Here is a 13,617-nt window from a genome sequence, read left to right on the forward strand (position 1 = left end):
AGTATACTCTTGAAAGATGGAAATATATAGATAATGATAACAGAAACCAATTTAATGGTAATATAGAAACATATAATTCATCATTAGGTAGAAAGGCAAATGTTATATTTAGTGGTAAGATAGAATATGCTTTATAGTTATATACCAGGAAAAAAAAAAGAAATTATGAGCTAATAAGTCTAATTTGATTTTCCTATAAGAATATGAATTATTCATTGAGTGTCTTTGAGACTTCCTTCAAAACATAAATGATTATATGCATGGCAAGAACTGAAAGGGATTATGGATTTATAGTGTGTCGGGTAAGAGACGGATGAGTTCCCTATACCGCCATTTTTTTGTATATGAATCACATACCATGGAGGTTGTATACAAAAGGTTTATTTTCCAAGTGAACACAGACACTAATATGACAAGGACAAACAGATATTTATGTAGAAGCAGCATCAGCACAATCATCACTTCAGGTGCCTGTAACAAATCTCATCCCTTGAGGTAATAAGTTGGAATAAAGCCTTACTGTACTAGGTGGTGGTTAATGGAGACAGAGGGACAATAGGCACATGATTACCCCAGAATAACAGGCACTACATACTTCTTATCAGGACAGGAAACTTTTTCATCCGCCGGCCACAGTAGCTGATGGATTTCAAAACTGACCCGTCATTTTCACTCTTTTACCAGTGAAACGTGACAGTCAAACATTATTTTTAGACTAGAACTACCAGTTTATTACCTGCCAAAGTGGCTGGTAGAGTGGAGAGACTTACCAAACAAGCACTTGGCTGTTAGCTTGTGTTAATTCCCACTCTGCCTGTTATCTTTGTACAGAGTGAGGGGCGGAGCACAGGGGGGGAAGAGAGGGAAATGTGTCAAGGACGGCTAATGGGTAATTACTTCCCTCCCTGCATAGCAGCAACAGCACTTGAGCGTGTAGTAAAGTTAAAACAGTGATATTTTTCTCACGTGTATATGGCATAAAAGTACACTCTACTGGAATGAGTAAGCAACAGAAGTGGATTTGTGAAACGTAAACAAACGTTGGAGACTCTTTTCAAAGCTGGATACATTCTATTGGATTCATTCATTCTTGGATCCTGCTGGATTCATTCTTCTTTTCTTACCTCTTTCTTAACCCTGTCTTTTGCAATCAAGGATACATGTAAAATGACATTTTAGTTTAATGGCTAGCAAAGTAGAATGCCATGCAGGCTTCCAGTGCTGACTCTGTCTCCAAAATTTGTTTAGAAACATGCGTGTGACACATTGATTTTCACTGCATATTTCAAATGTGTGTGTGGGAAAATACATTCTAAAGTCTTTCATACAGATGCAGGAACAGGATACTGCTGATTCACTAGTGACACTGCCGGTCTCTCTGGTTTGCATGGGAATCTACGAGCGTTGGATGAGCGTGTTCCCCGCTAACGCTGATTTCCCCCACATAGTTGGAGCTTTGTGTGCGTATCTATAGCATACCCTGCTGATGCTATGTCTTCTTCCTGCCCCTCCCTCTGCCTCCTGCAGGCTGCGGGTTAGCTGTGGGAGCTGGCAGGGTGTGGGTGTTGAAGTCGAGTTTCTGCTGGAGGATTCCTGTTAGGATGAACTCAGCAGTGAGGACCGGGAGAGAGGCAGAGAGAGCCGGGCCGCACAGCGACCAGTCCTCCTCGCAGGAGATCACTATGGTCTGGGCCTGAGAGAGAGAAGGTGGGGAAGGAAGAGGGGGTAGATAAAGAAAAAAATAGATATGGAGAACAGCTGAGATTTGAAATTACAATTTATATGCAGTCATTTAGGTTAGAATCATGTGGTGTGAGGAGAAACCAGCACCATTAATTAGACCCTAAGAAGGTCAACTGGTACCTTGTGAGAAGAAGGCATCTTGGGAAGAAAGCTAGCTCCACTGCAGGAAATAATGTCTTTCATATGTACTGGCTCTGGCTTCACCGACTTTGTAACGTGGATCTCATATCCCTAAGAGACAAGGAAAGAGAAAGAGAAAGAGAAAGAGAAAACATAGAGAACATGTAAACAGCATTAATTTACACCATTATCTTGGGGTCATTGACCAAAAAATGATAGAGTTGTAATCCAAATGAATCGGTTTATTTCCATTGGAGGAATCTGACATCCGTCTCTGTAAGAAAGAGGCAGAAAATCAAGTGGCTGTGCTTTAATCTCTGACATGCTACACATGGGTCTTGGAAATGGATTTTAGCATTAAAGGAATTCTCTTATGCTCATACCCGTTTTAGCTAGTATCAGCATAAAATGCAGCACGTGTTTCGGTCCATTTCAACAACTATCCCTTTACTGCTACTGTGAGAGAGTGTAAGAGAGCGTTATGGAAATAGAAAGATAAGATGATGATGGCCACTTCCCCAGTGAAGTGTCCATAAAAGATAATCACTACATTACAGCTGATGTCAAACGCCTTCCCATAAGCAGCAGTATAATGGTAAACAATCATTACTGTGGTTTTGTATTTCACTTTGTCAACAGGCTAAAGGTGTACTTATATCAGATGATAAAAAGGCCGTGCTTGTGGGTAATAAAGTGCCAAAGTGTTATGCAAATAAAACACAAATAAAGTGCTGAATTCCGGGACATCAGTTACAAGATCAACATGTCACCAATATAAATACAACATGGATATGTAAATACAATACAACAGCCTTATGTAAACAACATAACCGACAATGTCATCATAAACAAAATAAAATCGACATAGTTAGCCATGGTCGGCAACATCGTGAAACATTGTCACAACCATCACCATCATCATCATCATCATCATCATCAAAGAACAGTACCATCACTGCTAACTACCCCCCTGGCCTGAGTTCAGAAGGGAAATGGCGGTGGGAATGAATGAATGCTTGAATCTGTTGGTCTTTACAGGGGGAAATCTCTTTTAACATACTGCCATGAGAAATAGCATACAGACACGCCCACTCACTCATACAAACAAACACACACAGAAATGAAAGGGCTGTATAGGAATGAGTGAGTTAGAGTGTGTACCTGCAAGAGAGGCTGACTGCTGGCAATCCTCAGAGATTCCTGCAGGCAGAAATTAAACTTCTTTTCCTGCTCCGCATCCTTCACAATGAAAGCATTAGGAGACAGGAAGCTCCCAGCTTTACCACTCTGAAACAGGAGGAGAGAGAGACGGACAGGGGGGGAGGGGAGGTGCAGAGCGAGACCAGTGAGTGTCTATTCCAGTGTGTGTGTGCCTGTATGTGCGTAGTATTTGTGCATATACATCCACGTGCATGTGTCAGAGAGAGAGAGAGAGCGTGAAAAAAAGGAGTCTGTGGCCAGTTTTAACTGTTACTATAGCAACTAACCTTTTCCAGCCAGTGTGTGGTGACAATGGGGACTCCTTTAGCCACGGCACACAGGAACTTGACAGTCCTGCGCACCTTATCGGTCACCAGGCAGGTCATGTCTGCCACGCCTTTAGCCAAGCTGCTTCCCAAACGAGCCACCACCCTCTCCCCTGCTTCATCCACCAAACCTGTGAACAACACCTGAGAGGAAGGCAGGAATATATCAGTACTCTTAGGATGCGATCACACCTGCAGTTTGTTTTCTTTTGGGGTGTGGAACTTTAGCTAAGCATGGACTTGTCTGCGCTTTTTGCCGTAATTTACCTTCTCTGGTGTCTATACTACTTATCAGCCAGGTATCAGATAGAACCTTGCATTTTGGGGTAATTTCCCATAGATTGTTCGGATAACGTTCTCACTCGTAACGAATCACAGCACAGTTCGTTTGGAAGAGGGCCGAGACCCTCATTTTCAGGCGTCTCAGTGTGTCTGTTTGCAGGAGAGCAGGGATTTATATGTGACCTCCAATCGTGGAAACCAGGCTGGTCACGGTACTGCAGTCCTGCCCAAAAATAATTTTTCCAGTTCATTTTCAGTGGTGGAAAACCACCTCTCCCCTGGCTGTATCAGATATTGTCATGTACCATACTGACTTTCTAAAATGTCTTTGTTATACATAGACTCCCAGACATGCAATCTTGGCAGGTTGGAGCTTTTGGAGGGTGAACTGCTGGGATTGCTAGTGAGATCACAAGTGAAGAGTGTTGTTAACTAGAAACTGAACAAATTAAAAATTACTGGCCACTAAACTATGCTTGTGTCCTCATGCTTGATTGTATTCTGGTCTTTCTTTAAACACTGAATTATATTAGGTACAATGAATCCAGTGGATAATAATCCACAGCCATTGATCCTACTAATCCTAATGGTTAATTCGCTTATTTGTAATCAGTGTCACTCCATCAGCTTTCCATTGACCTTAGGAATTTGCCGAAAAGTAAATGTGTGGACATTCAGCGGTCAGCAGTGGGAGAGGGGTCAGATGAATAATCTCTTATATAAGCATATCAAAATCGTGACTTTGACTTGCCTTTGAGAATAAAATGTACTTATAGAACTCTACCTTTGGTTAAGAAAGTGCTGTAATGAATATTCAATCTCCACGAAATGTCTTAGTGTCCAGCTATAAGGCAGCACATCTTTATCATAATCAATGTCCTAGCAAATGTCATGATTTTAATAATAAAGATGACTTTTAGTGGAGAGTTTGGTGCCTCATCTTCCATGGATCCTATATTCATTTAAGGTAGCACCTCTCCTCCAGTTGTTTGAGCAGAGTCTATCTGTGCAGCTATAACCCATTATTTAATTGCTGTGTTTATAGAAAAAAAGACACCAAAGGTGAATTTAATCCAATCTGGTGAATTCGAGTTTAATTCTCAATTTAATGTAGCTCTCAATTTTCAAAGCTAGCGTATGTATGTATTTTAAATACTAGTGTAGCTATTCCTAATGATGCGGAAACCTATCTTAGTAAACTCACTTAATATTTGGGACATCTGTTGAGCTAACAAAGTCCATCAATCTGTCACACAGTAGTTAACAAAAACATCTAAAAACTGAAAAGGTTAAAGATCATCGTTGGAGGAGCTACGGACTGGAAGGACTTCGGAATGTAACGCGCGCTCCCGTTTCTCATCTACAGTACGTCAATGCTTTTCCCCCGGGCTCGTTACCATAGTTACAGCTGCTAGCAGTCAACAGTGCGCAGACTCTATGGGCAGAGGTAAGCAAAATGGCGACCAGGAAGTGTGCGAATCAGTGCCGTGCTACGCTATTAAGCACACCCCACTGGAAACAAACGAGGTGTCGTCACTTGAGCGTCTGTTCACTGTGTCCATTATTTTTTACGGTCTATGGGTTATTTAGTGCCACTTGAGTTCAAATGGCATTGTTCTCACCTGCCCAAGTTTGAATAAGTTCAAACAAACTGCTCCAAACATGCCTGGTGTGAACGCATCTTTAGACCATATTCATCATTGTGGTTTTATTACCCACACATGCATAATGTTTCTGACATAAAGCAACACCAACATACACAAACAGACACACACACAGACCTTGTAGGCCTGGCTGGCAGCTCTTACTCGACCAACAGTCGCAGGGGAAGCAGAGCAGGAGCGAGGGGTCTTTGCCACAGGAGAGGAGCCCACAGGAGCCGCTCGCTTACGGGACGCACTGCTGGTGGGAGTCTGGGGCACCTAAAAGAGAGTGGGCGTGGTGGGGGGAACAGAGGTTAGAGTAACATAACAGAGCAACCATGAAGACAAACAAGAACGAAGTGAGAGAGATGAGGAATAGAAGGGGGGTGATGAGGAAAGTGTGTGAGAGAGTGAGAGAGGCAAGGGTCATAAACCATAAGAGTAGGAAGTGACCATGCAACCAGTAAACTACTTAATTCATTAGTGTAGTAATGGTGATGCAGAAAGGGTTGGACTACTCATGTTGCTGAAAGCGAGGGAGAGACCTAGACAGTTAGTGATGTTAATTGAAGTACATTATGATAGTGGGAAAGGCTGAGTCAGAGGGAGAAATGCACCAAGGCCTTCTGCCGAGGTAAAAGCTTCATATTCAAGGACAGAAATTCCTGTACGCTGCTTACTTGCGCAACCAATTACTGAGCTATCCCCTTCCTGTGGTTTCTGTTTCAGACTGCATCAGTGTACATTTGTTTCAATCAAAGTAGTACAATGTACAGTGCAAATTATTACCTCTGATGCCTCAGCACTTGCACCCTGGTCCATGGAATTGGGGGCAGACGTCTCACCTTCTTCCTCCCTCTCTTCCTTCTTTTTGTGGGCCACTGACTGCCTCCCTCTGGCTTTCCTCTCAACGATCCCCTCCTCCATTTTCTTACTCTCTTCTTTCACCTCCACTTCAGGGAGTGACTCTTGGGCATTCTTCCTCCCCTGAGCGGTGGATGCTCTACCCCTTCTCTTAGCTGGGACAGGAACCGGGTTCTCCTCTTTCGTTTCATCCTTTTCCTCCTCTTCTGCGGCTTCTGTTCTTCTTCCCCTTTGGGCTTTCGCCTTCCCTCTGGAAATTTTGTTCCCACTGCTCTCTTCCTCCTCTGCCCCCTCCTCTTCCAGCTCTCTTTTTCTGCCTTTTCCTTTGCCTTTCTCTTTAGCCTCATCTCCATCATTGACCGCAGCAGCTACTGGAGTTGCGAACGTTTCACATTTTATTGATTTTTGGCCTCTGCCCCTGACATTCCTTTTAGGCAGAAGCGAGTCTTCAGTGGCACTTTCTTCCTCCTGAGTTGACTGGTCTTCCTCATCTGCTCGCCTTCGCCCCCTTGTGGTACTAGGCTGCTTGGAGTCTGCCTTCTCTTTGCCATCTTCATTAGAGGAGCCCTCTGCTTTCCTGCTCTTCCTGCCTCTGGCTGTAGCTTTGGGAGCCGAGTTCTGGTCACTCTGACTATTGACAGGAGGGATGGAGTCTGTCTCAGGCTCCGTCTTCCTCCCTCTTCCTCGCCCTCTGCCTCCTTTTCCTCTGCTCTGGGAGCTGATGCTGCAGCTGGAAATCTCTGAGTTGAGGGAATTGGTGGAGTTGGACCTAGAAAGGACTCCTGGAGGAGGAATATCATTCATGTCCTGCTCTGCTGCCTCTCTCTCAGCAGATGGCTCTCCAGCCACTGTCCTCCTCCTGTTGCGGTCTCTAGTGATGTTTGTAAAGGTTGGCTGACTGGTCTTCTTAGCTCCTTGGCCTCTGCCTCTCCCCCTGCTCTCCTGGGCGGTAACGCTGGAAGCAGACCTCTCCGAACTGACCGAGTTGGAAGAATTGGAGCGGGATCTGGTTCTCCTTGCTGGGATGTCGTCATTGGCTGAGATGGATGGTTCTGGGTTCAGTTCTGCTGTAGATGGAGCAGCAATCGTTCTTCTGGCTGCTCTTCGACCCCTTGTGGACGCTTTGGACTTGTTTTCTTCTTCTTTTGTTAGTTTTTCTTTGGCCTCCTTTTCTAATTGTTCTTTTTCTTGTTTTACTCTCTCCAATCTTTTTCTCTCTTCCCTTTCCTTTTCCTCCCTCTCCAGTTTTGCTTGGTGTTCCCGTTCCTTCCTTTCCCTCTCAAGTCTCTCTTGTTCTTCCACTTCCCTCTGTACCTTTTCCAATCTTTCTTTTTCTTCTTGTTCCTTTCTTTCCTTTTCTATTCTGTCTTTCTCTTCTCTCTCTAATCTCTCCTCTTCTCTTTCTGCCTTTTCACGCTCCAATCTATCTTGTTCTTCCTTCTCCTTTCTTTCCCTCTCTAATCTATCTTGTTCTTCTTTCTCCTTTCTTTCCCGCTCTATTTTTTCTTGTTCTTCTTTCTCCTTCTGTATCCTTTCAAATCTTTCTTTTTCTTGTTCCTTTCTTTCTCTCTCTATTCTTTCTTTTTCTTCTCTCTCTAACCTTTCCTTCTCTTCTCTTTCTGCTCTCTCCTGCTCCAGTCTTAACTTCGCTTCTCTTTCTGCATTTTCACGCTGCAATCTTTCTTGTTCTTCCTTCTTTTTTCTTTCTCTCTCTATTTTTTCTTGTTCTACCCTCCTTTCCTTCTCCTCTTGTTCCTTTAGTAGCCTGTCCTTTTCAGCTTGTTCTTTTCTCTCCATTTCAAGTCTTTCTTCCTCCTCTTTTTGTTTCCTTTCAAGCCTTTCTTTCTCCCTGCGGTCATCTTTCTGATGCTTCACGGTTTTTCTCCCTCTGCCCCGCTTAGCCTGCTCTACCTCTTCCTTTTCCTCACTCTCCTCCTCCTCCTCTTCAGGCCTGATTTTTCCTCTCCTTCCTCTGGTAGTTGACAAAGCTTTACTCTTCCCTCTTGTCTGTCTCCTGGGTGGTTCTGAATGCTCCTCCTGTTGTCCTAATCCAACCCTGCTCCCTCTTTTACTTCTACTACCGATGCCACTGGTCCCAGCTTCAGATTCTCTCCCTTTCCCTCGCTGAGGTTGTTTTTTTGTTTTCCGTAGGCCAGCTTTAGTTTCTTCCTCCTCATGCTCCTCTTCCTCGTCCATTTCACAGGTGGCTATAGGCTGAATTAAAACCTGTAGTTTTCCAGTCTGTGATCTGCTCCTTGTAGAAGATGGGTGTTTGGTTACTTTTTCATCTTCTTCACTGTCATCATCATCATCATGCATGGGCTGGGTTTCAACAGCAGAGAGCTGTGACTGTGACTCTTCTTCAAGTCGCAGTGCCTTTGCTTTTCTTTTGCGCTGCGCTGGAATCAAGTCCTCATCATCACTTTCCTCATCTTCACATATAACCAAGGGCTGGGTTTCAACAGCAGAGAGCTGTGACTGTGACTCTTCTTCAAGTCGCAGTGCCTTTGCTTTTCTTTTGCGCTGCGCTGGAATCAAGTCCTCATCATCACTTTCCTCATCTTCACATATAACCAAGGGCTGGGTTTCAAAAGTAGAGAGCTGTGACTGTGACTCCTCTTCAAGTTGCAATGCCTTTGCTTTTCTTTTGCACGGAGCTGGAATCAAGTCCTCATCATCACTTTCATCTTCACATATAACCAAGGGCTGGGTTTCAACAGCAGAGAGCTGTGACTGTGACTCTTCTTCAAGTCGCAGTGCCTTTGCTTTTCTTTTGCACGGAGCTGGAATCAAGTCCTCATCATCACTTTCATCTTCACATATAACCAAGGGCTGGGTTTCAAAAGCAGAGAGCTGTGACTGTGACTCCTCTTCAAGTTGCAATGCCTTTGCTTTTCTTTTGCACGGAGCTGGAATCAAGTCCTCATCATCACTTTCCTCATCTTCACATATAACCAAGGGCTGGGTTTCAGCTGTGGAGAGATATTCACTGATCGCCACCTCCTCAAGTTGAGTTGCCTCCCCATCTTCCTCCCCCTCTTCTCTTTCATTCTGCTTTCTGGGATTTCTTTGATGTACTGAGGAAGGAGGTTTGTCTTTCATCTGATTCTCCTCTTCCTCAAAGGCACACATTGGTTGGGTTTCAGCCATGGCAAGAAGAGATGTGGTTGGAAAATCCAAAGGCTGCGTCTCAGCAGTAGCAATGTTTGTTCTCTCCTCCTCCTCTGTTTCATCCTCTGGATCACTGTGGGACTCTGGGATATATGCCTGTGTTGCTTCCAGGGCAAAATCTACCCGACTTTCCTTCTCCAACGCTGTTGAACATACGGCAGGCTCCTGATCCCCTCTGTAGGCCTGTGTAGCCTCTAGGTCTGAATCCTTGTCCTTAGAGGTCCTGTCTGGGGGTGAGATGGTTCCATATGCTTGGGTATCTTCCAGATTCACATCCCCATCCAAGGAGACAAAAGCTTGGGTGCTCTCCATGGCTAGCGCTTGGGCCTGGGGCAGCAGGTGGCTGCTGTCTGACAACCCCAGCTGGAAAGAGCCTCCCCTGCTAGACGGCCCATCTTTCTCGTCACCAGAAGAAGGCTCTAGGCCAAAGGGTTGGGTGGCGTCCAGGGTGGGGTCGTCTGGAAGGTTGCCCTGGCGGTCTCGGGTCTCCAGGACAAAGGATTGGGTCTCGGCCACGACAAAATCCTCGTCCTCCTGGCTGTCTGAGCAGGAGGATACTACGGGTCTCATAGCAGGGGCCAGAGCGACTGAGAGGGAGAAGACAAAAATACAGATTTTAATGTATGATTAAAAGAAATGTTTGCCCTCAGACATAGCCACTGTCTCAGAAGCAGTTATGTGCTATAGGACTGTATTAATGGTAATTTACTGTATCATTACTCACGTCTGAATGGACCTGAAGGGGGACTGAAGAAGGCTTGAGTCTCCATCTCCTCTACTGCTCTTTCTGAAACCATCCCAAAGTGAAAACAACAAAATCAAAACACAATTTTAAAGTGCATCTGTCTCACCTACAAATTTTGATACATTTTTTCTCTAAATAGCTCTACTAATGCAAGCTATTGAAATAACAGTATGTGCCCATGAAATGAACTCCCATTTCTTTTACTTCCTGGAAAACATTAACTTTAATGGTGACCTCATGCTGCACTAGTAGACATAAATATAAATTCCAACCAACAAAACCTTCACAGATTTTTGAACAATCTCGCTCCTCCGCCCCTCCCATCAAATAAAACTGCCTTTCTCTTCCTGACTGATATTCCATTAGTTTAGACTTTTGAATGATCCCTCACTGTGTTATGTCCCGCCCCAACAAACAGGAATACATCAAATCAAGAAAGTAAAGATGTCATTTCTTGGGGTCTTTAATTAATTCCATAGAGAAATTCTCTTTTCGTTTGCCTCCCTCCACAGTTAGCTACAGAACAGCTCATCTGTGGTTGGTAGGGATTCAGTGTTTTGCTCAGATCAGCAGGACGGATGCTTTTCGAGACAGGGGATTGAACCTGGGTCGTCGCGTTGAAGGTCGGTGTCTCTAAACACTAGGCCACCCTGCCACCCAGTACAAACAAATGAGGTATAATACATTACCTAGAGGAGTAGAGCACTTCTGCAATGGGGGAAGTGAACCTGCTGTCAACCCAGAAGGCTTTTCTCTGGACGGGCCTGAGGTCTGGCCTTCACCTGCCTCTCCAGGACCAGCCTCAGTATCCTCCAAGTCTTTATCACTGTCCAATCTGAAGTCTGCTGGAGCAGCCGCCTCCCCAGCAGGGGGCACGCCGGACTCATCCGCATCTGTATCTGCATCAGAATCTGACTGAAGAGCTGCTGACACGGTTACAGGAGCGGTTGACAAGGAGACAGACAGGGCCTCGGCTGATGCTGGTACAACATTTGTTGCCGTGGCGACAGGTGGGAGTAGAGGTGTGTCCTCCTCCAGATCTGTGTCACTGTTAGATAGAATATCCAATTCAGCTCCTCTGTCTGCAGCGGTGGGTGGCTCTATGTCAGTCACCACCGCTGGGAGTTTGGTGCTGACAGGAGCGGGGATCACTTCATCATCTGTGTCGCTGTCTAGATGCAGGTTGTGAGGGGCAGCAGAGGCGGATTCAACTCCGCCGGGCTTTAAATCTAATCCAGAAGGAGTTTTGTCTATTGTAATGCACATGTTGTTTGGTCTACAGTCACTTTCTTCTTCCTCATCGACATCTGTGTCACTGTCCAGGTGGAAATCTTTTGAAGGAGCAGAGTCAGCTGTGTGTGCACTCTGAAGTGACGCGAGTGTTGCTTTGGTGGCAGCATCTGACACAGTAGCATCAGCATCATCATCCACATCAGTGTCACTGTCTAGAGTGGTGCCTGCTGGCTGAGCAACTGGAAGAGAATCGGAAAGTAATGTATCGTCATTAGAAGCAGGCACTGATTTGGGAACTTTGTCTAAAGCATCATCATCCTCATCGACATCTGTATCACTATCCATGTGAAACTGGACTGGCTTTGTTGGCTGATCGGCTTGCGGCGTTGTATTCAAGGTCACAGGACGTACAGACTCCGCCCCCTCCTCCTCTCCCTCCACATCAGTGTCACTGTCCATGTTAAACACGGGCACGGCGTCTGTGGAGACGGCTGGTGTAGACACAGGCGATCCATCTCCTCCTGAGAGACTGACGTTGTTCTCCTGTTTCACTGGTGCGTCTTGTCCACTTTCCTCCGCCTCCCTCCCTCCAGGTGCTGCTCTTTCTTCCTCCTCCCTTCCTTCCTCCTCTTCACTGTCGTCAACAATCACCTGTGCCCTTTTTTTCTTCAGCTGCTGTCGCCCCACATCCACATCTCTCTCCTCCTTGCTGAAGCTGACATGTTTGTTGGGTCTATTTTTAGTGGAGGAGCAGGGCGTGATGGGACTCTCGTCCTCACTGCAAAACAGCGAAAACAAGTTGGCAAGCTTTGTAAGCACAGAAAGGAATGCACTGAATAGATACCACCTCATGGTTAGTTTGTAGTAGTCTATGGATTAGTTACACCTGTGTAATAAATATATATAAATACAAACAAAAACAATGAATAATATATTGTTAATATACCTCTCAGGGATGATTTTGTTTGTGGGACTCAAGAATGTAGAACAGGTGGGACTTGACATATGGGAGTCAGAATCAGACACTGGAAAAGAAGACAGAGAGAGACTTATATAGATCTAAAAAAACAACAACTCTGGTATATACACAAAATAGGGCTCCGTTTCTGTTCATATTTACATTATTTACATACCTAAAGCCTTTCCCTGTCTGGCTCTCCCTCCCCCTTTTTCTCCATCTGAGTCAGAGTCAGATTCTGAGACCAGGGTGCACTGTGGCTGGGTTGGAGTTTGTTCAAAGGACAGGCACGTGGTTCTGGCAGGAGTCTTCCTCGTCTCTTCTTGACCTGGCGATGACACCACAGCTGGTGCCTTTGCACCTCCGTTGACACATTTCCCACTATCTGTGCTTGTGTCACCTCCGTTGACTCTGAAGGCATCCGACCGCCTAGCCCTCTCCCCTGAATCTCTGCTCACAGGAGGCCTCGTGTCGCCCCCGCCGGACATCTTGTCTGCAGCACAGCTGACATACTGGCACGGGATGTCCGCCACCACTAATCTGTCCCCTTCGCTGAGGGCGTAGCGGACATGAGGAGTCAGTTTGAGGCGGCCCTTGCGGGTCCCGTTCATGCTCCCCATGTCCCACACCAGTGCCTCCTTAACAACTTCACCGCGGCGCCCGCCTCCACGGTACACAGAGACGCTGATGGCCGTGTGCTGCTTGGATACTGAGGGAGCGAGAAGGGGCAGGGTGCAGGTGTTGGGGTCACGACCCAGCACATTATCTCCCAAATACAGAGGCAGCTCTGGGTGACAGACAAGACAAGACATGAGAAATACACAGACAAGTCAGTTAGACTGTGGATTAACAGATAGTAGGTGACATTAGAACAACAGTTATCACTCACCTGTCTCTGGGATGTGTTCATTCTTTAACACTCGCAGTTTGGCCAGAGGCTCTCCCCTGTTATTTTCATCCTCCTCTTCAATCTCCTCCTCCTCTGACTCCAGTACTGAGTCATCGATCATCTGAGTAGCATCCATTTCTCAGGCAGAATGACACAGGATGACTGCTGTAACTGTTACATAAAACATGGATTAATGAGTGACGATGGCTAATAAAGCTGTATCTAACGTTAACTGGCCTAACTGATAGCTACGTGACCGCGAAAAGAAACTTCAGTTATCTGCCTGGTTGATTTCTGACTATGATCTCAATGCTGATCGTGTGCAGGTTTATACATTTTAGTTATTATCATGATCCAATCTCTTTGTATAATATAACTTACAACTTTGATCGTGTATGAACGTTGCAGTCAAAATCACAGCAGTTCGTAGTAATTGTACTTCC

At 45.4% G+C, this 13,617-nt stretch overlaps 1 protein-coding gene across 1 annotated transcript; it reads right to left on the bottom strand.

Annotated features, from left to right (window-relative positions):
- Window positions 1-365: 365 nt before the first annotated feature.
- On the bottom strand, window positions 366-13,310 carry mdc1 (mediator of DNA damage checkpoint 1). Its single transcript, XM_078286931.1, has 11 exons — window positions 13,175-13,310; window positions 12,461-13,072; window positions 12,274-12,352; window positions 10,784-12,105; window positions 10,074-10,136; window positions 6,104-9,936; window positions 5,453-5,593; window positions 3,351-3,533; window positions 3,025-3,150; window positions 1,864-1,974; window positions 366-1,693 (listed from the first exon to the last, which is right to left on the bottom strand). Exons 1-11 carry the CDS (start codon window positions 13,308-13,310, stop codon window positions 1,490-1,492), a joined length of 6,810 nt encoding a protein of 2,269 aa, XP_078143057.1. The 3' UTR covers window positions 366-1,489.
- Between the last annotated feature and the right edge of the window lie 307 nt (window positions 13,311-13,617).

The sequence above is a fragment of the Centroberyx gerrardi genome, chromosome 12 (assembly GCF_048128805.1).
Source record: "Centroberyx gerrardi isolate f3 chromosome 12, fCenGer3.hap1.cur.20231027, whole genome shotgun sequence".
Classification (NCBI taxonomy): Eukaryota; Metazoa; Chordata; class Actinopteri; order Beryciformes; family Berycidae; genus Centroberyx; species Centroberyx gerrardi.